This window comes from Labeo rohita, chromosome 22 (genome assembly GCF_022985175.1).
Source record: "Labeo rohita strain BAU-BD-2019 chromosome 22, IGBB_LRoh.1.0, whole genome shotgun sequence".
NCBI lineage: Eukaryota > Metazoa > Chordata > Actinopteri > Cypriniformes > Cyprinidae > Labeo > Labeo rohita.
In genome coordinates this window covers 52,605,268-52,632,862 of record NC_066890.1, presented here as the reverse complement: position 1 = coordinate 52,632,862, position 27,595 = coordinate 52,605,268, and the positions used below count along the sequence as shown (strand labels likewise).

Below are 27,595 nucleotides of genomic sequence, written 5' to 3'. Positions count from 1 at the left end.
TCGGAATTGATAAGCAGAATCGGAATCGGAATTGATAATATTCTAACAATACCCAACCCTAATGACACTGGTACATCACGCACACTGTTGAGATCAGCTCTCAGCTCTGGACAAGTTAGGCATCTGTTGCAAAGGCTGGACACTCTTACATATTTGTCTTCACTAGAGTTTAAACCAGTAACCAGCATCACAGCTGGCAAAGGGGCATGTCTGAATTTGACATGTATATATTGCCATTATTATGTAATTAAAATGAAAATTATTATTGCTGGTCTTCAACGATAATGGGATGGACACATTTTAAAGACACACATTTTAAATTTCCCACGATTAAAGAGAACACTAATACACATGTGTGGAGCAAAAATCAGGGCTCGGGGTTCCTGTGTATGCAAGTTATTTAATGTGTTTCAACTGTACACTTGTTTCAAATGTACTCAATCTACCCTACTTTTGAGCTTCTTGTCCGGTGTGCGACATAGCTCTCCCCAACAGCAAAATAGCAAAGTGCTGTGAAAATGTTGCAATTTATACTTGTCGTTGACCAGAAGAGAGATTTTAACAATACATGTCTTACAATGGTCGAGCAAAACACAATCAATAAATTTCTGTCTAATAGAGCTGATATTAAGCGAAAATGCATCCAGTTTGATTTTATCGTTGAGAATAGGAGCATGTGAGGAAAGAAAAAAAAAAAACATCATAGAATTTATAATGGTTTTATAATGGAAATTGTGTTAGTTTTAACTGTAATGGTTCCTGATCATTTCTCACCTTCTATTGGTGTCACTAAAACCACTAAATCCTAATGTGGTTTTAATTGTTAATAGTTGTTCATGGGTTGTAATATTTGCAGCCTAATGGTATTTGTAGTGGAAACCATTTGAATTTCTTTGATTGTTAACTGGAAGCAGGGAATAAACCTGTTTTTAATTATTCATTTAAAAATATGGTGCGCCTATCTGATAAGACAGATAAATTGTGCCATTTTATTTCAATGTTGACAGACAGCTATTTATGATGTGTTTCTTTTTATTCTTTTGATTTGTTTTGTTTAGCGGATTGTTCAGCAGATCCACAATACTCCATGTTATCGTGGTGCCTCTCTACATATTCATATTCTCTACATATTCACTGTTTTCTCAAACATTTTGGTTTTGTTTTCAATTACTCTCTTTCAGGATGTTTTGCTCTCATCGTTTAATTTAATGTTTTTTATTAGTTTAATGTAGTGGCCACCACAGTGTCCAATCTCAACTAAAATTCTAAAAAGCTTAACTTTATATATTTAAATATTAATTTTGCCACAGAGTAAGTCTTCCAATGGGGTCCTTCTACTGGCATAACTCAGAATTTAGGCTTTGGACTCTAAAACCACTGACATGGTAAATAGCACCACAAGGAATGCTAACACTGCTTTTGCAAGTCCAGTCAAGTCACCTTTATTTATATAGTGCTTTATACAGTACAGATAGTGTCAAAGCAGCTTTAGAGTGCATTAAATCACATTTTCTTTGACTGCTGCAAAAGAAAACCAGGGGTTTGGCATATTACAGTACTTTATACTTACTGAAATAACATACAAAACAGAACCATTAAAAATTTCACCTACTAAATCCCACTGTTCTTCTAAACTTCAGCTTAAAAAGCTAAACATATTCATAAGAAGCAGACTGTTACAACTTACAACACTTTCATTACAAAGTTAAAAGAAAAACATGTTACAAAGGAAGTACAATTTTACCAACAAATACATTCAGTGTTAAGCAGCAAACCTCTGAACATTATAATACAAAGTGCATATAATTGTTATGACTGTAAGTAAACTTTGGTAACTTTGGTAATAAATTTATATTTCAAAACCAGCAAACCAATAAAGGTGCATGCAGTTTCAAGTCACAGATGTAGAAAATATATAACAATTAAAAAAACTGCTTGGCATTTTGTCCTAGTTCTGTTATTATTGCAGTTTCCATTACAACAGGTTCAGTTCCTGAGATTAAGCATTTTGATAATAAACACTATGGTGATATTTCATGCATAAACCCAGGCAGGATTTGAACCTTTAACCACAAATTACGACACTACAAACAAACATATAAAAAGTGCTTCATCAATTTTATAAAAGATTCCTGCTAAAAGCACCAGTTTAGTGCAACGTGAATGTTAGGAATAACAGCACACTGGTGTTTCATCAGGGATATTCCTCTCGTTATATATTTAAAATGCATTTTTGTTCTGTGACAAATGTAAAACAGCATTTTAGTTCTGTCAGGACCACTGTCATCAAAATGATAGACAGTTAGCATACAGTTTGGTTTGGCAGGATGGTTCTGTTCAGGGCAAAAAACTCCCAGCCCATCCATGCAGCATGTCATGAATGAGCAGGGAGAGCAGCAATAAAAAACCCCCAGGGTAAACAGAACAGAGCAGAACAAAGCAGATATCATTAATGTACTTAATGATATTTAAGTGTAAGACATTATTCAGATAAAAGGAGTCTGATTCAGTGAGGAATATCAGAAGCTAAGTCCTGACAGTGGCAAAAGGAAGAGTTGGGGATGGAGGAGGGTGTTTTGCTCCTGAGCAAGCGACAGAGCTGCCGAATAATACTGAATAGAGTTTTATATAGTAATGCCATGATAGATGTTGAATTCCTATGGGTAGATGTGATCAGCTGAGAGTCAGCTGATGCGAACTTGACTCATGTGACCTGCCAGAACTAACGCTATATGCTTAATAAATGTTTTCTTGTTTAAAACATAATTTTTTTTGTCAATAATACAGCATATTGATATAGTTCCATTTAGTGTTTATTGAATGATATAAGTGCCGACTGCTGAAATGTTGGTATAATCATTAAACTATTTCTCCTCGAGAAAGAGCTTTATCCACTTCTCTTCTTTCCCAACTCATCTCAATGTTGTATCCAAATAAAAAATAAGGTTATGTTAATGTCTCACTCATTTCATAAGAAGTGTTTGCCAATGCAGCATCAGTCTGATCTAAGAATGAGTCTTCATCACCATTTGCCTGTAGAAAAACGGAGAAAAAAAAAAAAAAAAAAACAGATAAAAGAAATTGATATTTAGATAATGTATTAAACATTTAAATGGTTTATAGGCTTTGTCACTGTAAGGCCTTTTACATGTCAGGGTCGTGTGTAGCGAGGAGACGTAGGAAGGAGCTGAGGACGAGGAACAGCAGGGGACACACTCCAACATAACATTAAGAGCAGACAGCGACAAAGGAACTGAATGAAACTTATAAAGGGTAGCTAACGAGACACAGACAGGTGAAGAATATTAACCAATGACGACATAACAAGAAACGGAACAGGAAAGACCATATAAGGGCACCGAAGGGCTAAACCAACAAAACAGTCCATAGGGGTGTGACAATACACTGCAAAAAAAAAAAAAAAAAAATACAAATAAAAAACACAATTTGTTGAGTCATCTTAAAATAATTTGTTACCCTGCTGCCTTAAAATAAGTTTAGTCAACTTGAAATGTTAAATTGTACAGTAGCTAAGTAACAACTTAGATATTTGTGTTTGCTTAACTTAACAGATGGGAAAGTAACCCATTTGTCTTAAAATTTTAAGTTGATTCAACTCTACAAGTTGATTCTACAAGTTGTCACTTAGTATAATTTAACATGTCAAGTTGAATAAACTTTGTTTGAGTTGACTGAACTTAAAATTTGAAGGCAGCCAGGTTACAAATTATTTTAAGTTGACTCAACAAATTGTTTTTTACAGTGTATGCACACTGTATTTTTTTTAAATGTATAATTTATTTATAGTATAATAAATATTTTTTATGATTTTTTTTTTATTGTTTGAACTTATTGTTACTCCTACTGATGCAGTTGAAAATGTCTGTGGTGATAAAAGTGGGAAACATTTATTTTACACTATCATAACAGTTTAAAAATAATAAATATAATTCTGATAATGTAATAAATTAATACAGTTACGTCATATCATTTAACCACACCACTGTTTTATTATAAAGTACAACACCATGAGAGCAGTGCTGTCCTGATGAGTGAGTTATTACTGGCATTTCTATAAAATTATTTCTAAGCAATATTTATTTATTTATATTTATAAGATTCAGTTAATATTGTATCTCACCTGATGTCTGCGCCGCTTCTTGATGTCTGTTAGAACAGTAATAACTTAAATTAAACACACATTACTTTGGTTAACTGGTGTAAAAATGCATATTTTTTAAAGATAATTTCTACATAAAAAATCTCAAATTTCCATCTTGTTAAATCAGCTGTATGTAACACTCACATCTCCTTCTTGAATAGCACTTGCAAGAGTAAATTAAACCAGCAGATGTGACTATCGGCAGAAGAACACCATAAACAGCCGTATATATTCCTGTTAGGTCAGCTGAAAACATAGAGTCATAATTATAATTGAGCAACTGATTATCTGATTATAATATGATAACATTAATGTGAGGGGAGGAAAGCATGTTTACAGCCCAAGCTTAAGGCAATGTCCAGTTTGTCCAATTTGACAGTTAAAGTGATTGCTGGATTCACTTGACTAACTGTAAAATACTGAAACTTGTTTACTAAATATTTTTTAGCTAAATTTAAATTCATTTACAGAGTCAAATCTTACTTTTTTTTTTTTTTTTTTTTTTTTTAAGTCAACCACAATGAAAAATTAATTTATACATTCCAAACTGGACTGTAAACCTGCTCAAGGAAAAATTCACTGAATGAATAAATGATACACACCAGTGACAGTAACACTGTAGCTTTTGACACTGGTGATTCGAATTGTGCTGTTGCTGGTGATCTGTAGTTTATAAACTCCAGAGTCTGTGATTTTGGTATTTTTGATGGTCAAAGATCCAGTCTGATGATCCACTGCCATTCTGAAATCTTCCTGATCTTTTTTACCGATCTTCCTTTGCACTCCATTGATTTCAGCGATGCAAGTTTCATTAAAAAGCCACAATACATTATTTAGTTTGCTTATTATTACTATGGTGTCTAAAGTGACAGATTCCCCCTCCTTCACCGACTTTCTCTTCATTTTTTCTTGTTCATCAGCAGAAACACCTGAAACATAAACCAATAGCTGCTAGAGGACCTTTTGCTGAAAACAACAATCTAAACAAAATGAGAGAACATTTTCAAGCTTTCAGTCTGTAAGTGTGTCACTGCAAAAACAAAAAACAAAAACAAAAACAAAAAAAAGATCAATACACAAAAATGATGTGATTTAAAGGGTTACTCCACCCCAAAATGAAAATTTTGTCATTAGAGACATTAATGACCATGTCCTTCCAAACCCGTGAAAACTTTGTTTATCTTCAGAACACAAATTAAAATATTTTTGGAATGAGGACCGGGAGGCTTGTGACTGTTTCACTGACTGCCAAATAATTAACACTGTCATAGCCCAGAAAAGTATGAAAAACATTGTCAAAATCGTCCATATACCATCAGTGGTTCAATCAGAATTTTATAAAGTGCCGAGAACACTTTTTGTGCACAAAGAAAACAAAATATCGACTTATTATTTTCTTCTTCGCCTGCAGCTTGACACTTCCTGTAAGCACGTTCATGAGTGCATGAGCAGACCACGATGCATGCGTACAGACAAAGAACACGGCCGTGATATGACGTCATGCTCTGCAGCGTCTTTTTATAAAGTTAAATTCAACACATGACAAATAACAATACATCTAAAATGCAAAAAAAAAAAAAAAAAACATTCAATCTGCCTAGCTGCTGCTAGGGTCCAGAGGTCGCATTTGTAGGCTGCATACGCAGATCTTATTTTATAATATTAATAGTTATAAATTTGACCATTATTCTTAGTGAAGCATAAAGTGTTGTAATATGCGTGTGACTCCAGAATTTCAGTTAACTGAAATAAACCACGCTTGATGACATATGCAGCATGCAAATACGACCTCCAGAGGATGCAACCTTCCATTTGAGAAACGGCCGGTGTCACGTGATGCAAATTCGCAGGTCAGAGCTTGAACTTTGGAATGCAGTGAAACAGGGGAGGATCTAGAAATTAATTTTTAGGGTGGCAAAGGGGTGGCATGGGGTCTATGAGGGGTGACAACACCAAAGCAAGCCCCCATGCATAGTTTTAGAGGATTTATAGTCTGACATACACAGCTGTGTTCACAAATTTTGCATTACCATTAGGTAATCATCTATACTGTTTAAAATAAAAAATAAATAACATTTCAATATCCATCATGGAACCAAGTCAATACACAACATAAAAAGCTTCAACAGGTTATAAATATTTCTGAGCTTGTATCACTAAAGAAGACATTAACTTCTACTAAACGTACATAGGCTAGTTAGATGGTATAAATCATGTTTTAAAAGTTTAAAAGCAACAAAAACGTTTGAATATCATAACATTAGAAAAAATACAATAATATCAAAGCACTGAAACTGGTTCAGTTTGGAAAACAGTGTTTGATTTTCTATTATTAACAGAGGTGGAAATGTCTGTAATCACCCAGAACACACTATCAACCATGTACCCAAGCAACTGCATAGCAAGAGCCTTACAACCACCCAGAATATTCTAGCAACCCTTTAGCAAACCTAGAACATCTGACCAAACTAGTTATGTTTTTAAACAAGACTTTAAGACAAGCCAGCATACATTTGTCTTTCAAACTTTCCAATCTAGTTATCACAGGTGTTCTTAAATGCTTACATACAATTTAAACGCACTGATGACTTTCCTGCCAGTGAACACTCACAAGATCAATAACAATATAACAAAAACAGATACAGAACAGATGTATAAATCAGCAATTAACTTTTTGGGGAAGAAAAAAAAAAAAAGATTTTCATTTTACTACCGTAGTAATATTGCAGTAGATAATAATCACTAGAAAAGTTCAAATAACAAAAAATTGTATATGAACTTGGTATGCCACAATACCACAATAATAATAATGCACATTTTTCTGCACATTTGGCCACATTTCATTACAGTACTACAGTAGTTTCTTGGTCTTCTGACACAATACTATATCTCTAGGCAGTCATTTCTCAGTTCTGCAAAACGCAGTACACATACTGTGAAAAAATGGTTACAGATCAAAATTTGACAGTCACACGTTTATAGCTGTACAACATGTGCTACAGTTTACAGTACAATTTCCATAATCTGATATACTCTATGTGTAACTTATTTAAGTTGGCACATTTTCCCGAACCATTCATTCAGTTCTCAAAACAAAGACACATTTCTCAAAAAGTTTAACAATGAGTTAAACTATGTTAAACATTAGCAAAACTGATGACACACCAATCAGAATCTCTGCATCCTTACAACGGAGAGAGGAGAGAGCTGAACGAATCAACACGAGAATTTACACTTAAGAGAGATTCTGAAATACGACTAGATTCTTATCTAACGCTGCTATCAGTGTACGTGATCGGCATCTTCTTATTGATTTCAGGTTATTGTTTCGATTAGATTTCAAATTAGCCCAGAAGCAGTAATTATTATTTGATTTACGAACAAATGTAAAAACAATTCGTTAATGAACTGGGCCGCTCTTTGTGTTTTGACTCAAAAGAACCGGTTCATAAGAATCATTTGTTAATTAATGAAGCAGACTACACTGGGCGCGCTGCGTGCGCGTCTAACTATCATGAACTGTTTATTGAAAGACGTGTCTTTGCCATTATTTTGCCTTACACCGTCATCACCGCTGCCGAAAAGTAGCACATAAATATTTTATTCTGTGATAATTCTGGGGTGGCAGGTGGGGTGGCACAGCTTTTTCTTAGGGTGCCAGTTGCCACCCCGTGCCACCCCGGTAGATCCGCCCCTGCAGTGAAATTTTTTGGCACCGGTGCCTTTCCCTTCTGACGCATTCGCATGCGTATGAATGGAAGTCAGTGGAACGAAAAGTGCAGTGTGACAGCAGCTTCAGACTAGTGCGCCTCAGATCACGCTCTGTCTGTACGCTAGCCTCTACTTTAGAAGGTTAGTGATGGGAGTAACTATAACCTTTTCTAAGCTTCGAATCGAACCAATTGCTTCGCAAAATGATTCAGTTTCGAAGTGCTGGAACACCACACGATAGTGACGCCTGCTGGTCATAAGTGTGTAAATGCAACAAAACATGGATAAAAACAGCTTTTAAAAACCCATTGCAAATGTTTTATCGAAAGTATAGTTCAGGGGTGGCGAACGTCGGTCCTGGAGAGCCGCAGCCCTGCATAGTTTTGAACCTGAACCTGAACAAGCTAATCAAGGTCTGAAGGGACCTTACTAGAAAGCAACAGGCAGGCGAGTTGCTCACTTGCCCATCATTATAGCAGGTCACGTGTATGCGTCCTGCATGTTTTGAGGCACGCTGGTCTTGAGGCATGTTTCGTCTGTACGCATGCGTCGTGGTCTGCTGGTGAACTCATGAACATGCTTGCATAAAGTGTCACGTAGGAGAAGAAAAAGTTCAATAAAGTCGATATTTTGTTTTCTTTGCGCACAAAAAGTGTTCTCGTCGCTTCAGAAAATTCAGATTGAACCACTGCTGGCAGATTAACTATTTTGACAATGTCTTTTCTGGGCCTTGAATGTTATTCACTTAGCAGTCGGTGGGACAGTCACAAGACTCCCGCTTCTCATCCAAAATATCTTAAATTGTATTCCGAAAATGAACAAAGGTTTTATGGGTTTAGAACGACATGTAGGAAAGTGATTAATGACAAAAAATTTTTTTAGGGGTGGAAGTAACCCTTTAGGACTTGCTTTAAAAACATAATGACTCACCAGTGACCGTAATGCTGACATTCCTTTGGATGCTGCTGCTGTTGTTGTTAGTGATCTGTAGTTTAAAAATTCCAGAGTCTGTGGTGTCAACGTTTGCAATGGTCAGGGATCCAGTCTGATTGTCCAGTTTCAGTCTACCTCTGAATTTCTTAGTACTTGTATTACACTGAACATCTAGGCAAATAGTTTCAAGATCTCCACTGATTCCAGCGATGAGACTGTCATTAAAACGCCATCTAATATTTATTTGTTGGTTTGTTTCAACATCAGTGTGTAGAGTGACAGAATCCACTCCCTCCTTCACTGATATTTTGTTTGAACCAACAGAAAAACCTAAAGAAGCAATCAACAGTTCATTACAAGTCATTACAAGTAAACATGGTCATTGATCATCATACAACCCATGCATATTACATAGATAAGTAATACACATATTAATACTTCAGATAATTGTTCTGTTTTCCACCACGTTAAGATACAATGTTATGTTCCCTATCTGTCGTACACTCCGAGTTGTGTCGAGTAGTGTACGACACTAGGGGTCGCTCTTGAGAGCCCAAACACCTCTGACAATTTTGAGAAAGGCCAATGAAAATTGGGTGTGCAGATTTGCATAGCTGGCCACGCCTGGCCATCCAGGTATAAATAGGGCAGCGTGTGCATCTGCTCACTCGTTCTGTTCTTCAGAGCCGAATGCAGCGTCTCTGTGTGAGAAGCGACAATGTAGCGGCCCCTTTGGCACGTCCAAGATATAAAGCAGAGAGTCTTGACGGGTGTTTGCAGTTTTATTAAGCCTTGGTGCAATAAACTTAAATAATGCCGTGATTATTTTACTCCTTTACATCACAGCACTTCAATGCACCACGCTCAACCTTATCCATACTGCATCCTTTATCACCGTAAAACTATACAAAAGAAACATAACAGAAATTAAACTCCAGCAGTACGTATGCAATATGTGACAATATAAACTTAACAGCATGAACAGCGTGATGCACTCAAACAGGATTACTTTTCCACAAAATAAGAAGTAAACACAACAGCATGAAATACATTATAAATTTAACGTACCTCGTCATGATATTGCCAAGAAAAAAGGGGCTAAACACAATTTCACGGTATAATAAACTTGAAATGCTGCTCTGAAGCGAGCACTATACAATGCACGAGACCTTTCTTCTCTTGTACCGCAGCTTTAACCTTAAGTTCCCTTGCGCCGTCTAATGACGCCTTAAAATAAAACAACAAGGGGCAAGTGGTCATTACAGACAACATTCACCTCTCTCGTCGTTGGATCTACGGCACAGACAGTGGTCTCTTCCTCTCTGACACGGCTCGTGTTGTGAGAGTTCCCCTGGGTGCGTCGACGGCCATCTTCAAGAGAAGATTTTCCTCTAATCGAGCAAATTTTCTCTAAAAGAGCTCCACGGGCAGATTGTGTGTTTCACTATGCCTTTCTGTCCGTGTCCTACTGGTTGCAGATTCTACCTTTCCCCTAACGATCGGCATGAACGTTGTGTTCAATGCTTGGGGCGTGAGCATGCTGAAGCAGCGTTCGCAGATGGAGGTTGTCAGAACTGCGAGGACATGCCCTCGAGAGCCCCGTTCTTTTCGGCGATGTGTGTTGAGGAAGAGCGACAGGTGTTGAGCGACGCTTTGCCAGGTACGTCCTCGCAAACCGTTCACCCTGTGTGTCCACCGATGGAGTCTCCGGGCGATTTTGAAAGCTCGTCTCAGTATGGGCTGGATCTTTTGTTCGGGGCTCCTGCTGAGGAAAAGGCAGGATCAGTAGCATCGGAGGGAGAGCCGTCAGAGGCTGACGTCACGACTGAATTCGCCGCTCCGGCGGTGGAATCTCAGTCTGTGGCAGATGCCGAAATGGCCGCCGCACTAAAACGGGCAGCCAAGGCAATGGGTCCCCCGCCCAGCCCTGAGCCTTCGAGGCTGGATGACTGGTTCCTGGGCAGTGGACATGACTCGAGGCCACGTTCCTCCCCGGTCCCGTTTTTCCCGGAAGTGCATGAGGAGTTAACGAAGTCGTGGAAAGCCCCTCTGTCGGCTCGTTCACGATACGCTAACTCTTGTGCACTTGTGCCCGCAAAACGCTGCCTCCTGGAGGGGTCCCCCAAAACTCCGTCCAGGGCCTGTAAGTTTACGTCTGCGCTTGTAGCGAAGGCTTATGCGGCCTCTGGGCAAGCTGCGTCCGCTCTGCACGCCATGGCGATTTTGCAGGTCTATCAGGCTAAGGTTCTCAAAGACCTGCACGAGGGTGTTCCTGACCCAGAGTTATTACACGAGCTGCGCTCAGCGACCGACTATGCTCTACGGGCTACGAAGGTCACGGCGCAAGTTCTGGGGAGGGTGATGTCCACTATGGTGGTCCAGGAGCGCCACCTATGGCTGAACCTGGCCGAGATGCGAGACACTGAGAAAGTGCGCTTTCTTGACACTCCCATTTCCCAGGCTGGTCTCTTTGGCCTACCCTGCCCTCTGGAGGTAAGAGCCCACTCAACCAGGGGCATTGCTGCCTCGGCAGCCCTTGCAAATGGGGCCTCATTAACAGACATCTGTGGAGCTGCAGGTTGGGTTACACCTAACACATTTGCCAGATTTTACAATTTGCGTATGGAACCAGTGTCAGCCAGAGTCTTGAATAATAACTCTTGACTCAGCACACTGGTCGGTGTAGAGCTTGCATTAAGCGCTTCCCCTAATAGTGATTACGCTTCTGAGTTTCAGTAGGTTTCCTGATGCGAACCCTGGACACCATCTCCATCATTGGCACTTCTGGACGTGGCAGAGTTTAGCAGAGGAACTCGCTATGGAATTCCATCACAAGGTATGAACACCTTTATTCATGATTGGATTGTGCCCCATATGTAGTGGCTCCTTATGTGGGCCCATGTGTGTATTTCCACCTATAACTCTTGTGGTGCGGTGTTTTCCCCTGAAGACAGGTTGTCTCTAGGGTTTGAGTCTGGCTGTCTCCCCGGGTGTGAGACCCACCTCAGGTCCCATATCTAACAATGTCACTCTAACCCCCCCTGTTGGGCAGGTCGTGAACTCCGTAATGCCTTTTCCTTCGGGAAACAGGCATTTTTCCCCAACGATCTCAAGACACTCAGCCGCTCCACTGAGGAAGGACGTTGGACGTTGGATGGTCACAGAGGTGAGCTGCACTTACGTTAACACATTGGCCTGTTACTTCTGCACTTATCACTCATGACGCGGCCAGATATGTGGCGTGTTTTTACGGGGACCCCTAGTGTCGTACACTACTCGACACAACTCGGAGTGTACGACAGATAGGGAACGTCTCAGTTACGTATGGTAACCCTCGTTCCCTGATGGAGGGAACGGAGATGTTGTGTCCTCCATGCCACATCTCTTGATCGCACCTGAGTGAGCTGAGACGCTCATCTCCTCAGATCAGAATGAGTGAGCGGATGCACACGCGACCCTATTTATACCCGGATGGCCGGGGCGTGGCCAGCTATGCAAATCTGCACACCCAATTTTCATTGGCCTTTCTCAAAACTGTCAGAGGTGTTTGGGCTCTCAAGAGCGACCCCTAGTGTCGTACACTACTCGACACAACGTCTCCGTTCCCTCCATCAAGGAACGAGGGTTACCATACGTAACCGAGATGTTTTTCTACAAATATGTTTGAATCTCCCACATAAATAATGGGTTATTTGTTTACATTTCTATTAATTTGGCAGAAAATAAAAGTGACTCGCATCACATTCAATTTACACTGATCAATTTACGCACACATGCCTTGACTTGAAAGTAGATGAAAGTAAACTGGTTGCAGATGGCACCGGACACATATGAGATAAAAGACAGATATTACTGAGCATCATCATGAAATTATACTCACTAGCGATAGAAACACTGAAGATTTTTACGAGGCTGCCATTGATCTTTAGTTTATAAACTCCAGCATCTTTAGTTATGAGGTTCATGATGGTCAGAGATCCAAACTCATCCACATTCAGTCTGTCTCTGAATCTCTCTTGACAGCAGACAATAGTACAGATCTTACGGAGATCTCCAGTGATTTCAGCAATGAGGGTATCAATAAAATACCATTGAATCTTTTGGTTTGTTTTAACACCAGTGTTTATAATGACTGAATCTCCTTCCTTCTTTGATACTAGCACCCAACCTGCACAAACACCAGACACAAGATAGGAAAATGTTAACAGTTTATTCTGAGCCAAACAATCATGAAAGTGCAGTGAAAATGTTTTTCTGATAATAAAGATTGTGAGTACTCAAATATGTCCAGATTCATAATGTAACACATGTAACAAACACTAGAAGAACATTCCTTCTTCAGACAAACTCACGTTTACACAATATACAGTATATCATGATACTCACCAGCTACATTGACACTGAAGCTCCTTTTGATGCTGACTCCGCTGCTGATGATCTGTAGTTTATAAACTCCAGAGTCTGTGGTTTTGGTATCTGTGACGGTCAGAGATCCAGTCTGATGATTTACCTTAAGTCTGTCTCTGAATCTCTCTTTACACGTTTTATCTGTACAGATCTTTTGGACATCTCCTTTGATTTTAGCAATGATAGTGTCATTAAAATACCATCTTATCAAATTATTTTTTTTTTTTGCAACATCACAGTCTGAAGTAACAAATTCTCCCTCCTTTACTGACATTTTCTTTATTTCATCTAGTTCATTTGAAGCAACATCTGAAACATAAACCAACAGCTGATTGAAGACAAGAAAACATTAAAATGTAAATTTTCAGTCTGAAAAGCAACATTTGCCCACTATTTTTTTTTTTTTTTTTTAGAATATTTTCCATCAAATCCTCTGTACTTTGGATTCCTGATGAACTTAAAAAATAAATAAATAAAGCTAGAGTCAGAGATTATATGATGAGAAATGTTCATTTTCAACCTTACTGATGAAACTGAAATGTTAAACTAAATGTTTTACTGTACGTCATAGTGAACAAAATGTATTCCACTTTAACAGTAAATGCATTTTTTGAAGAAATTCTCTAAATACTGTATAGACATAAAGACTCACCATTAACAGAAACACTGAAGTGCTTTTCATGGATTCTTTCTCTGATAATCTGCAGCTTATAACATCCAATGTCTGTGTTTGTGATGTTCATGATGGTCAGAGATCCAGTCTGATGATTCACCTTCAGTCTGTCTCTGAATTGCTCATCAGCATCGTCACACTGAACATCTGTACAGTTCTTTCTTTGATCTCCAGTTATTTCAGCAATGAGAGTGTCATTAAAAATCCATCTAATGTTTTCTTGTAGATGTGTTTTAATACCAGATTTTAGAATGATCGGATCTCCCTCCATCACTGAAACTGACACTGGCTCTCCATCTGAACCAACACAACAACAAGTAATTACAAGCTAAACCAAAAATGTCTGGATTCATAATGTAACTGACTTGTGTACTTATATTATCCCAAATGTTTCGAAGAATGACTAAATCCAGAGAAATAAGCGTCACATACAAGCATTTGACATTAAACAGTATATAAACTGTATTATTTTTAAGAAAATAACCAGTCGTTTTGCTAGATAAGACCCTTCTTCCTCAGCTGGGATCGTTTACAACTGCATTTGGGATCGTTTGAAGCCACATTTAAACTGCATTTTGGAAGTTCAAACTCAGGGCACCATATCAGTCCATTAAATGGAGAAAAATCCTGAAATGTTTTCCTCAAAAAACACAATTTCTTTACAACTGAAGAAAGAAAGACATGAACATCGTGGATGACAAGGGGGTGAGTACATTAAATTGTAAATTGTTGTTCTGGAAGTGGACTTCTCCTTTATATATATTACAATGACTTCTGTATTTATTACAGTGAAAACTGCGTTTTTAATAAATAAATTAATATTTAGGTTTATATTGATATTAACCTAGAGTGCACTATTCAACGCTCCAGTTATTTCATTGGACTTCCATTAGCTTTGATAGCCAAATAAAAAAAAAAAAACTTAAGGTCTACTTCTTGTATTCACTGTAAGAGATCAAAGATGGAAAGAATTATTAAGTGTCATGAATTAATTATACTCACTCGTGGCAGAAACACTGAAGCTCCTAAAACAGCTGAATCTGCTGCTTCTGATATCCAGTTTATAGTGTCCAGAGTCTGTGATTCTGGTGTTTGTGCTGGTCAGAGATCCAGTCTGATTATCCAGTTTTAGTCTGTTTCTCCCAGCAGCATCACACTGAACATCTGCACCGATTTTACTCTGATCTCCAGTGATTTCAGCGAGGAGAATGTCATTAAAATACCATGTTATTGAATTATTTTGGGGGTTTTTTACACAGGTGTCTGAAGTAACAGATTTTCCCTCAATCACTGACTTTCTCTTCATTTCATCTTGTTCAACAGCAGGAACACCTGAAACACAAACCAACAGCTACTGTAAATCTTTTTAGGATAAAAAAAAAAAAATAAAATAAAAATAAAAAAAGCCGCACAACATGAACCTACTATGGATAAAAAGGATACTTTCACATTGCTCTTTGTGTAGTGAAGTCCCACTACATTCAAGATTTTAGCTGGCTGAGGCGGCCAAATATGGATCAGATTTCTGTTAGAAAATCAAGAGTGGAGAAGAGATTCTTGATGATGAGCATTTATTTTCTATCTTGAATATGCAGTTGAGGTATGCATCTGTGATATTGCAAGGAATGGTCTACAAATGGAAATAAAGAGAAATAATTTACAAAAAATATTCGTCTAACATTTGTGTTTCATTGTACTGATACACTCAGAGAAATCAATCAACATAATACGAAATATACTTGACAAAGTCGGTATTTTCACTCGTAATGGCAACAATGACCATGAATTTAACAGAAATACAATAGTACACAAAATAACTGGGTACTATAAGCCGTTATGTAAACAAACATTCGTTGTATTCGCACGTAACATTAGCGCGGCAGGTGATGACGCAGCAGATTAGGTCGGCAAATTACGGCCGAAATAAACGGTAAAACCCGATCGTTATAAACACTGGAAATGTCCAATAACATGCATGACATATACTAATCAGCACCAAACATATATATGTACTCACTTGTATTGCATAAACGCATTATGCAGAGCATAACCTGCAGCATAAACAAGGTTTGACAGTCACCTCGTACTGGTGTGCGTCGCGTATTACAGACCGTGCAGGAAACATTTATTAAACTTAAGTTCCTAGGACAGGCTTTCTGACACAGCCGCCCCCAATTATCTGTCAGGATAATTGTACACTTTAAGAAAGTCTGTCTGCAGTGTCAGGAACATTATCTTCAAGGTGCGGAAGTGGAATTAACCGCACAACTGGACGAGTGTACGTTTTTTCCTTTACTTTAACTCGAGCGGTACGAATTTTACCATCAGCTCCAGCTAACGTCTCAGACACTGTTCCCACAGGCCACAGGGCACGTGGGAGTTGTGGATCAACGATAAGAACTACTTGGCCCACGGTAAGTTCCTTGCCATCCTTCCTCCACTTCTGACGATCCTGTAGACTTGGGAGATGATGGCGGATGAAGGCAGTCCAGAAATGATCAGCCAACACCTGGCTATGTCTCCATCTGCGTCTGCCGAGCAAGTTGTTAGAGTCATACAGAACTTGAGGTAGTGAGGCATCACGTCGGCCCATAAGGAGCAGGTTGGGAGTCACTGGGTCCAAGTCCGCGATGTCAGAGGATATGTAGCCAAGTGGCTTGGAATTCAGAATGCCTTCCACCTCCACTAACAGGGTTTGAAGTACTGGCTCTGGCACTGACTGCTCCCGCAGGATGACACGTAGGGCTGACTTCACCGATTTGACCTCACGCTCCCAGGTTCCCCCGAAATGAGGAGCACTCGGTGGGTTAAAGCGAAATCGAATCCTTTGCTCTGCAAGCAGCTCCTGAATCTTTGGTGCCATGGCATTGAAGGTCTCTCGTAATTCTCGATCCCCTCCAACGAAATTAGTGCCATTATCACAAAGCAGTTCCATGGGCTTGCCTCGTCTTGCGATGAAGCGGCGCAGAGAAAGCAGAAATGCATCAGTGTCTAGTTGCTCCAATAGATCTAGATGCACGCACCGGGTTGTCATACATTTATAGAGGACTCCCCATCTCTTCTCTTGGCGACGACCAACTTTAACTGCAAAGGGGCCAAAGCAATCTACCCCTGTAGAGTAGAATGGTGGTTTGTAAAGTTGCAGTCTGCTGGATGGAAGATCAGCCATTTGGGGGGTTTGAGGTTTGGCACGCCAGAACTGACAGTCTCTACAAGTGTGCTGAAGTTTCCGAATTGCTTCTCTACCTCTTAGCACCCAATACTGTCGGCGCAGTTCAGCTAGGACCCTTTCTGAGCCAGGGTGAAGAAGTCGCTGATCTGTCTCCTTAATTAACAGCTTGGTGACAGGGTGGCCAGGATCTAACACAATGGGGTGGATAGCCTCCAAGTCTAAGTTGTCAGCCCGACGTAACCGTCCACCCACCCGGATGAGACCTGTGGCTTCATCAAACTCAGGGGCAAGAGAGCTCAAACGACTGTCAGTAGGAATAGATTGCCCAGTCTTCAGAGCCTTGAGTTCGAATGGGAATGAGTCACTTTGAGCCTGTGCCAGGAGGAGTTTCTCAGCTTCAATATAATCAGCTGCATCAGCAGAGGCGTCACTATCAGCAGCAGCCGCCCCGTAAAGGGACCTAACAGTGGCACTGATTAGTTCTTGCCATGTGGAGAACTGATTTGGGTCTGGGAGTGAAGGGTTGTTCACTGAAATAGTACCAATGAAGGCAGCTTTCTTTAATTCACTGAGTTCGGGCTCTACCTCAGTCATGGGAATGGATGGCCATTGGTCTGCTGATTTAAGGAGAAAAGCTGGTCCTGAACGCCATTGGTGAGGGCCTATTAGCTCTGTTAAGGTCAGACCTCTTGTGATATGGTCAGCAGGGTTGTGAGCCGAATCAACATACCTCCATTCAGCCGTATCGGTGAGAGTCTGTATTTCGGCTACACGTGCTCCAACAAACACCTTGTAGCGGCAAGACTCAGCGGTCAACCAGTACAGCACAGTTGTTGAGTCAGACCAGAGGGTGACTGAATCGATGAGAAGAGTTAACTCAGTCTGTATTACTTGGACTAACTGGGCGCCAGTTAGTGCTGCACTTAGCTCCAAACGAGGCATGGACAGGCATTTTCTGGGAGCCACTCTAGATCTGGCCAAGACAAAGGCGACAGAGACATGTCCTTGATCATCCGAAGTACGTAAATAAGCTACTGAACCATACGCTCTTTCCGATGCGTCACAAAAGATGTGAAGCTCTCGGGTGGCAGAAGGATGGTCAGTCCAGTCCGTTGTGTAGAGTCGAGGAAACTGCAACTGAAGGAGAGTTGGAATTTCTCTTACCCAGGTTAACCACTTATCCCGCAGATGTGCAGGCTCAATAAGATCATCCCAGCCCAAATTTTGCTTCCAAAGGTCCTGAATGAGAACTTTAGCCCTTGTAGTGAATGGGATAATAAATCCCAAAGGATCATACTGACTGGCCAAGGTCTTGTACAAGTTCCTCATAGTGGGCTCCAATGTCTCTGTAGAACGTAAATTGTAACCCAGGGTATCATTGAGGCAATTCCACCGCAGGCCAAGAGTGGGTTCTTGCAGGTCCGTACTAGCTTTGGTCAACCATCGTTCACTGTTGGTGGACAGGGCCTCTGCAGGAAGATGCTGGATCACAGATGGTACATTAGATGCCCACTGTCTTAGATCGAAGCCTCCCTCAGCCAGCAACTGACGCAATCCATCCACCACGTCCTTAGCTTCATCGGCAGTTGGTGTGCTGTAAAGACAGTTATCAACATAAAAGGCATTCTCCACTATGTTGACTAACTCAGGCGTGTCGCTTTTGTGTCCTTGTGCATGGTGTTGGAGGGCAAAGATGGCGCAACATGGACTACATGTAGTCCCGAATGGAAGCACCTGCCATTCGTATATATCAGGCTCTTTGTCCCTGCACATGTCCCTCCACAGGAACCGCAGCACCGGCTTGTCTTTGGGCAGCAGGCGTACCTGGTGGAACATGCCTTTTATGTCCCCGCTGATAGCAACAGCGTGCTGGCGGAATCTCAGGAGGACACCCAGTAAAGATGGTCCTAAAGTTGGTCCAGGTAGCAGCTGACTGTTCAAAGACTGTCCTTGATGTTGGAAGGAACAGTTAAAGACTATCCTGTGTTTACCGTTATGATGTACTACGTGATGCGGAATGTACCAGGACTCTGTACTATTGTCGGCTTCCTCTGCAGTTATCTTGGCGACATAACCAGCTACCTCCAACTTCTGGATCTCAGTGCAGTATGCTTTAGCCGTCTCCGGATCCCGTGCCAGCCTGCGCTCTGTGCTGCGTAGACTGGAAAGAACCGCATCCTTCTCTGCGTGGAGTGAGCTCACAGGTGTTCGTCTCAGCAGGGGTGTAGCGTAGCGTTGAACACCATCCACATTCACTCTGATGGTGAAATTCTGAAGCATGGTGTAAGCTTCTTTATCTTGCTTAGACCTGGTGACTATTTTCTCATTGTATGGGAGGGTGTCAACTTGCCAGAGTCTTTCTACATGGTGGATAAGTTCATCACGGGCTGGAGCTGTTATGATGTGAAGACATTGCTGCCTTCCTCGTGAGGACTGCATAGGACTCATCGGGCCCTGGAGACACCATCCAAGTTGCGTGCAAACAGCAATGGGCCCCCCTACCGGGCCTTCGCATATGGGCTGAGTGGGTGTCAGGAGGTGAGGATTGTCAGATCCAATAAGGAGCAGTGGCTTCACCCTGTCCACGGGAGGCAGTGGCAGATCCTTCAGGTGTCGATAGGCATTCTGGAGCGCAGTAACTGGGTAGTTGTGCTCTGCCAGACACAAACCTGTTGCAGTGAATGCGTTGCATATAGCGAACTTTACCGTGGGCTTGGTCACTGAGGACACCTCAAAGGAGATTGACAGCCCTTCAAGCTCCGTGTGACACTGTTGAATTGTCTGTAGGGGAAGCAATTCAGGTGTACCAGATAATTTGAGCTGCTGTACTGCTGGCTGGAGCACTATTGTCCTCTCTGACCCGTCGTCAAGGACTGCGTGGGTTTCCATAGTGCGGTGACCATGGTGGAGAAGGACTTTAACCACTTTCAACATGACCTTTGGTGAACGGTTAGGTCTGTCAAGGTAAATCCTGGTGGACGGCATGCTCACCATAAGTACAGCCTTGGACGTGTCATTAATGGAGTCATGTAGAACTGTAAGGTGAAGTTCTTTGCAGACCTTACATGGGCGCTTGAGGTTACAGGTCTCCACCGAATGTGCCCTACCACATCTCCAGCAACGGTTTCCCTCTTTAATCCAAGTGACAATTTGAGCTGTGGTCAACCTCTTGAACTGGTCACAAGAGTTGAGGTAATGGTCCCTGTTGTCACAATGGGGACAGTATGGCTTTAGCTTTGTACTGGGTTTCGGGGCTGCAGATCCAGAGGGATGTGTCCCTCTCTCATTGGCCAGTAGAACTGGTGTCGCCCGCTCCTTTGGACGAGTCGACATTGCAACCCTACCATGGGACTTGGATAATTCACTCTGGAACAAGGTTGCGGCTCGGTTGGAGATGCGTTTTGCTTGAGACTTGGTCTCTAACCAGGTGGCTAGATCAGGAAGTGTGTAGGTCCTGTCGGTACCCGTCTGGAGAATACCCCTGCTCAGGCAGTGTTCAACGAATCCATCACGATAGGCAGATGGCAGCTTACTTAACAGCCGATCGACATGAGAGCCACACATGAGCTCGTAACCATTCTGGCCCTCAAGAGTCCTTAGCATGCCCACCAACGATTGAACAGATAAGGCAAAGGAGTCAAAAGCATTCGCATCACCCATTCTGATTGGTGGAGTGCTCATGATGACACCCAATTCTGACTGGACAAGCTGTCGCGGCTGGCCATACTTGTCTTGAAGAGCCTGCAGTGCAGCTGAATAAGGATGAGGATGATACATGTAGGCTTTGGCCAGCTGCTGAGCACTGGGAAGTTTTAAGTGGCTTAACAAGACATGATACTTGTACTGCTCGCTGAGATGGCTGTGATTAGTCAACAAATTGTCCAACGCCAATTTGAGCAAGGCAAAGTCACTCTCATTACCACTTTCAAACATTGGTAACTTAGGTTGTGGGATGCCGTAGGCCGATGCGAACAGTAGCTCTGTACCCATAGGTGCTGGGTGACTATCATGAAGAAAGGGTGGTGGCTGCGCATGGCTAGGGCCAGTAGGTTGCAAAACTGGTGCCTGGTGGCTGGTAACTGGAGGCTGTAACAGACGTGCGTGTGTTGTCACTGGAGGAATCACAGTTTGTGGTACAGTATATGGCATTGTAGGCAGCTGCAGTGTAGCTGTGATAGGCTGCTGCTGTATCACAGACGGCATGCTTGTACTCAAGGGGAGTGCAGCAGTGGACATGACTGGAGCTCCTAAGTGCGGTTGGGATACCACATTTGTTGCAGATAACACAGTGCAAACTGGCACAATTATAGGGGCAGTCTGAGATACCTTTGAGACTGGTGATGAGACTGCTTGTGGCAACAGGTGGGGCACTGCAGTAAATGGTGCACTTCTGGACTCGGCTGTCAATTGCAGTGGTCTGAATGACGGCTGAGACACCCAAGAGTCGTCAAAAATACTCTGCTCTGCATGACGAGTCTGTATTGTTGACGTCACAGCTGGTGACTGAGTAGCGGGCTGCTGGAGAGAGGATGAGAGATGAGATGGACTCATGGCTGGACTAGCACATACAAGCTGAGGCGAAGACGAATGGCTGCCGGGTGAGCTTGTAGGCACAGGAGTGGTCGAACCAGAGTCTTTAACAAGCATAGAGGATACCAGCTTCGCTACCTCAAGCTCAGTCTCTGCTTGTTGCAGCTTGCGCTGTCTTTCTAGCTGCTTGGATAAGGCTTCTTTTGCTCTGAGAGCTTCCTCTTGAATGTGCTGGGCTTCCTTAGCTTGTGCCTGTAGCCGCTGGTATTCCACATCGGCCAGTGAGTCCTCTGCGACCTGCTGACGAAGACTGTCTAACTGCCTTTGTTTAATCTTCTCCTCCAAAATAGCAGTCTGAACGCTAGAGAGTTCTGGTGGAAGATAAACGCCTGTGGAAGTGACAGATCGCCTACTTGTCCTGGAATGAGAGCTTGCACCGCTACAAGACGGTTTCCTCGAGCTGCTTCTTGGCTGACTGGGACAGTGGGAAGAAGCTTTGGGAGGAGGGTCCTCAGCGGGTCGGTAGCCAACCTCATAATCGTCCAGGTGAGAAGGGAGATTAGTCTTACGGCGTGGTCTGTCCATTGTCTCTAATGCGTCACTTTTTGCTGGATCCATATTGGTGTAATATTGCTCTCATCCGGCTCGAAGGACCATAATATGTAGTGAAGTCCCACTACATTCAAGATTTTAGCTGGCTGAGGCGGCCAAATATGGATCAGATTTCTGTTAGAAAATCAAGAGTGGAGAAGAGATTCTTGATGATGAGCATTTATTTTCTATCTTGAATATGCAGTTGAGGTATGCATCTGTGATATTGCAAGGAATGGTCTACAAATGGAAATAAAGAGAAATAATTTACAAAAAATATTCGTCTAACATTTGTGTTTCATTGTACTGATACACTCAGAGAAATCAATCAACATAATACGAAATATACTTGACAAAGTCGGTATTTTCACTCGTAATGGCAACAATGACCATGAATTTAACAGAAATACAATAGTACACAAAATAACCGGGTACTATAAGCCGTTATGTAAACAAACATTCGTTGTATTCGCACGTAACATTAGCGCGGCAGGTGATGACGCAGCAGATTAGGTCGGCAAATTACGGCCGAAATAAACGGTAAAACCCGATCGTTATAAACACTGGAAATGTCCAATAACATGCATGACATATACTAATCAGCACCAAACATATATATGTACTCACTTGTATTGCATAAACGCATTATGCAGAGCATAACCTGCAGCATAAACAAGGTTTGACAGTCACCTCGTACTGGTGTGCGTCGCGTATTACAGACCGTGCAGGAAACATTTATTAAACTTAAGTTCCTAGGACAGGCTTTCTGACACTTTGGACTGAAAGTCAAGAAAGACTGTTAGTTCACATTATGAGCACATTTAACATACTTTTGATTAACACCAAATTATTTGTACTGTGGTTGATGAACTAAAAGTAATGAGGATGAAATAATAGACCTGTTAAAACAGATGTCCAGAGAAGTTAGAAATGGTAAGTAGGGCTGCACGATAAATCACATGCGATATCCAATGCGCATCTTGTCAGTAAAGCTGGTCATGTAATCAGTAGTAAATCTCCATCATGTGTGTGTTTACAGATAGAGCAGAATTTAATACACAGAGCTGTAGTTCATTGACAAGCTGCACAAAACCACAGAAAATAACATCAAGCTTTGCGCAGTTTGTCAGTGAACTACAGCTCTACAGTTTGTCAGTATTTCTTTGACAAAATAATGAGGTAAATTGAAAAGTGAAATGTCTAAAATGTTTAGGAGTAAAAATAACCAAAATCTTTCTAAATTGTATGGGATCATAATTAGAACATGAAGTAGGGATGGCTGACGTGAAACTGACATTTCGACATGGTGTCGACATCCCGAAGTGCAGATGTTTCAAAACACTGCTCCAAAGTTTGATTCTAAACACCCATATCATGTGACTACAAAACAAATCATCGGGGCGTTTCAAGTGTTTCGAGACGTGACATCCATGCCAAATCTGCGTTTTACTGACAGGGTCTGAAACAAACCACACAATCCTAACCTAACTCCCACAAAATATAAAAGTAGAGTTAACACAGCAGAACAATTCATATTTTTAAAATAAAATCTTTATATGTAAAAATGTCAGATGTTGTGGCTTGATGTATTTTATTAATGATCATTTTTCATGACCAAAGTAACATTTATTCACAAAGAGTTCATTCAGTTGTCAGACAGATGTTGCGACACATTACAAGAACAGCACAACAAAACGCTTTTAAACTTTTAAAGGTTTATTAGCTATAATTTTACACATGCTTCACCCAGGATTCAATTCTGAAGTGATAGACTCTGACTGCATATTAGTGAAGCACACTATCCACTCCCCCATCCCATTTAGTAAACAGGCCTGTACAACATTTCCCTAAGCTGATTTATTGTCAAGGCTGTTTCAGAGCAATACTTGAAAATGACCACTAGGTGTCACCGTAAAGACAGGTATTGAATCTTTTCGAAGCCTCGGGACATTAGTGGTGGGCACTTTCGAAGCACTGCTTCATGAAGCTTCGAATAATTTGTGAATCAGTTGTTTCGAAACAGTGGTTCAGAGTGCACATCAAACTACCAACGTCACGTGATTTCAGTAAACGAGGATTCATTTCAGTGGTTTACCATTGGGGGGTAATCTGTGTAAACTAGTATATATTTAAAAAATATAAATGTATAAAAAATAAAAATTACTTTTGGCCCCAAATGAGCCGATGAACAGCAGTGCTCAATGTGCATACAAGGTTAATCCTGCCTGCTTGAAAGGGGTCACTGGAGGCAAAGTTCACTTTTACATGTTGTTTGAACATTAATGTGTGTTGGCAGTGTATGTACAAAGCTACCCTATAATGATAAAAATCCATGCAGTGTTTTTTAATTAATGTGTAAAAATAATATCCCCTTGTCGGTGTGGCTTCACACACACAGAGGCCACTCCCACGATAGTTGACTGACATGAGCATTTTACCTCACATCACCTGTAACAGTCTGACCTCCATTGTTTCGATGCTGGAGCAGGGATGTAAATTAGTCAAGAAAATCTCTGATTGACCGACTGAGGTGTTGTTTTGCTGGATGTAATAATGAACATAGTGGTCGTCATTTATTCCTGACATCTGAGCCGCTGAAGATGCAGTAGATTACATTTGTGAAGGGAATGCGCCTCCCGATCTACATAAATGTGTCTATGTTCACGCTAATTCGAGATTTTCGTGAAAAAAAAAAATGAATAAAAAATTGTGAACCAGCTTCACCTACAGCACAAGTGAGTATAAGTTTTTTTTTTATGAACCTCTGCAATCACCTTTCCTAATAATGTGCTAGTTAGCAAGTTTAGCGGCTAAAAGTGGTAAATGCGGCTAAAGTAAACAATCTCTCAGAGCAGCAGAGAGAAGAGGGGGGCGGGGCGAGCAGAGCTCATTTGCATTTAAAAGAACAATCCATCAGAATGGGATGATTTTTTCAGAGCTCATTTTGACAAGGTAAAAATACCGTTCAAAAGTTTGGGGTCAGTACATTTTTATTGTTTCTTTTTTTTTTTTTTTTTTTTAAGAAAGTAATACTTTTATTCACCAAGGATGTATTAAGTTAATAATTAAAAGTTTATTAAAAGTTAATAATAAATAATTTACATTGTTGTAAAATATTTATATTTTGAATAAACACTGTACTTTTTAAACTTGTTATTTATGAAAGAATCCTGAAAAAAAAAAAAAAAAAAAATACAGGTTCCAAAAAATATTTGGCAGCACAACTGTTGATATTATCCAACATTGATCATTCTAATAATAAATCCACATATTAGAATGATTTCTGAAGGATCATGTGACACTTAAGACTGGAATAACAGCTGATAAAAATTCAGCTTTTCATCACAGGAATAAATTCTATTTTAAAGTATGTTAAAATAAAAAACATTATTTTCTATTGTAAAAACATTTTTTTCCAATATTACTGTTTTTTTTCTATATTTTTAATCTAATAAATGCAGCCTTGATGAGCATAAGAGACTACTTTAAAGACTATTACAAGTCTTACTGACCCCAAACTTTTGAACCGTAGTGTATATATATATATATATATATATATGTGTGTGTGTGTGTGTGTGTGTGTGTGAATTATTTGTCTATCTTTTAACTGTATTTTTTTTTTTTAAAGCTAATACTTTAGCGTGAATTTGGCGGCTTCAACATCAGCTCTCTCTTACTTTGTTAGTTTTTAGTAAATAGAAATGGCAACGTCCGCTCCGAGACCGCAACACGACCACCGCCTTAACTGCACAAAACGCTTCCACTGCCACAGAAAGCGGTGGCCCCGCGCCGATTCCACCGCTTGCCTCATCACGTGTGTGCGTGTCCATGTTTCCGAGTGACTGATATTTTCTGGTAGGTGGCATTTAACTCTCAAGACAGCTATGAACTCGGCAGAGAGCTTCCCTCTGCAAACCTGCGCATCGTCCATTAACATTATATAGCGGGACAAGTTATCCCTTACTTCTCAGCATGAGAGTGTGTGAACTGGTTGAAATGCGTGTGTCTCACTGTGAATGCGTGAGGCCTGAGAGCCCTTTCAGTGTTTCACAAAGCCTCGCTCTGCCCACCACTAACATGAGGAGAGACATAATGATGTGATTTAAATGTAGGCTGTGACTTGCTTATAAACATAATGACTCACCACAATCAACAACAGAACTGTCCTCTTTGTTTCTTCTGCGAATAAAAATCCGAAAATCTCCAGAGTCTGTGATTGTGGCGCTTGAGGTGCTCAGAGATCCATTTTGATTCTCATTCAGTCTGTCTCTCAGTCCATTATTACGGTATTTACAGTGAACGTCTGTGCAGATATCCCTGAAATATCCATTGCGTCCAGCCATGAGATTGTGAATTCTCCAAGTAACCCAATCTTTTTCGATTATTGTCATGCCATAGTTTAGAGTGACTGAATCTCCCTCTATCACAAACGCTGTGTATGTGTCAACATCAGACACAACTGGAGAGAGAGAGAAAAAAAGCAGGCAATCATAAGCTGAACAAAACTGCACAAGTGATGTGATGTGATGAAACTTGGCATCACAACTTACCATTCACGAGTAAATACATGAGCAATGACAGCAATTTTGAGACAAACTTCATCTTCATACTTTTTTTTTTTTGCCTACAAATGAATACAGATCCGGCATAAAAGCACTCTTTTTCCTTTTTCCTTTTTTTAAATTGCTAACGGAAAAATAGGTATGCTCCTTACGCAATGTAACGCGATGACGCAATTACGTTTCCTGCAGCTGTTTAATCTACATGCATAAAAACTTTTTAGGCTGTTTGTATGCTGTATAAATGTGAATCGTTAGTATGTTACATTGCTCATTCGTAACTTGCAGTGTGAATTTCATTCTTTAACGATTTTGAAGGCTGCTGCTGATTAAATATTTCATGAAATATTTCATATGATACACTTTAAGTAAAACATTTGCAATTGTTTTGTAAAAGCGGTTAGGCATGTTAGGGTTTTGCTACATTTACATAGTTTGACCAGCAGGCGTCGCGTCACCAGCTTGTCGTGTGTTTCGAAAGCTTTGAAAGAGTAAATCATTTTGCAAAGCAATTGGTTGAAATGATTCGAAAAACTTTATTTCTCCCATTAATACCCTACACTTGACGTACTGACTGCATGAAACAAACGTCTTGCTGGGCTTCTGTTTGTACAATGCTGCATGCATGTTATTTTATAGTTTTTTCAATATTACACTGATTGAATAAGCAATGTGACATTTCAAAACTTATAATGTTTATTTAATTTTTCTAAGATGAATGCTGCTGTTAATCAGAGGTGTTTGGAATGATGTAGTTTATTATACGTTTCATGTTGTTTGGGAAACCAAATTTATGATACAACTTCGTCGTCTAGTTTTGGTTTTATTAATTAGTGAGTTTCGCTGCATAGAGACAG

The 27,595-nt window shown here is 40.6% G+C and overlaps 1 protein-coding gene across 3 annotated transcripts; it reads right to left on the bottom strand.

Annotated features, from left to right (window-relative positions):
* Positions 1 to 2,185: 2,185 nt before the first annotated feature.
* Positions 2,186 to 26,844, bottom strand: LOC127154040 (uncharacterized). Of its 3 annotated transcripts, none has more exons than XM_051095416.1 (11): positions 26,730 to 26,844; positions 26,324 to 26,638; positions 14,889 to 15,218; positions 13,866 to 14,183; positions 13,193 to 13,522; positions 12,687 to 12,974; positions 8,804 to 9,136; positions 4,765 to 5,091; positions 4,307 to 4,408; positions 4,142 to 4,185; positions 2,186 to 3,033 (listed from the first exon to the last, which is right to left on the bottom strand). In XM_051095416.1, exons 1-11 carry the CDS (start codon positions 26,785 to 26,787, stop codon positions 2,947 to 2,949), a joined length of 2,532 nt encoding a protein of 843 aa, XP_050951373.1. In that variant the 5' UTR covers positions 26,788 to 26,844; the 3' UTR covers positions 2,186 to 2,946. The 3 variants fall into 3 exon arrangements, with proteins under 3 accessions (XP_050951373.1, XP_050951374.1, XP_050951375.1); XM_051095417.1 differs by having other exon boundaries at positions 4,142 to 4,167; XM_051095418.1 differs by lacking the exon at positions 26,730 to 26,844 and adding an exon at positions 15,312 to 15,516 and having other exon boundaries at positions 26,324 to 26,393.
* Between the last annotated feature and the right edge of the window lie 751 nt (positions 26,845 to 27,595).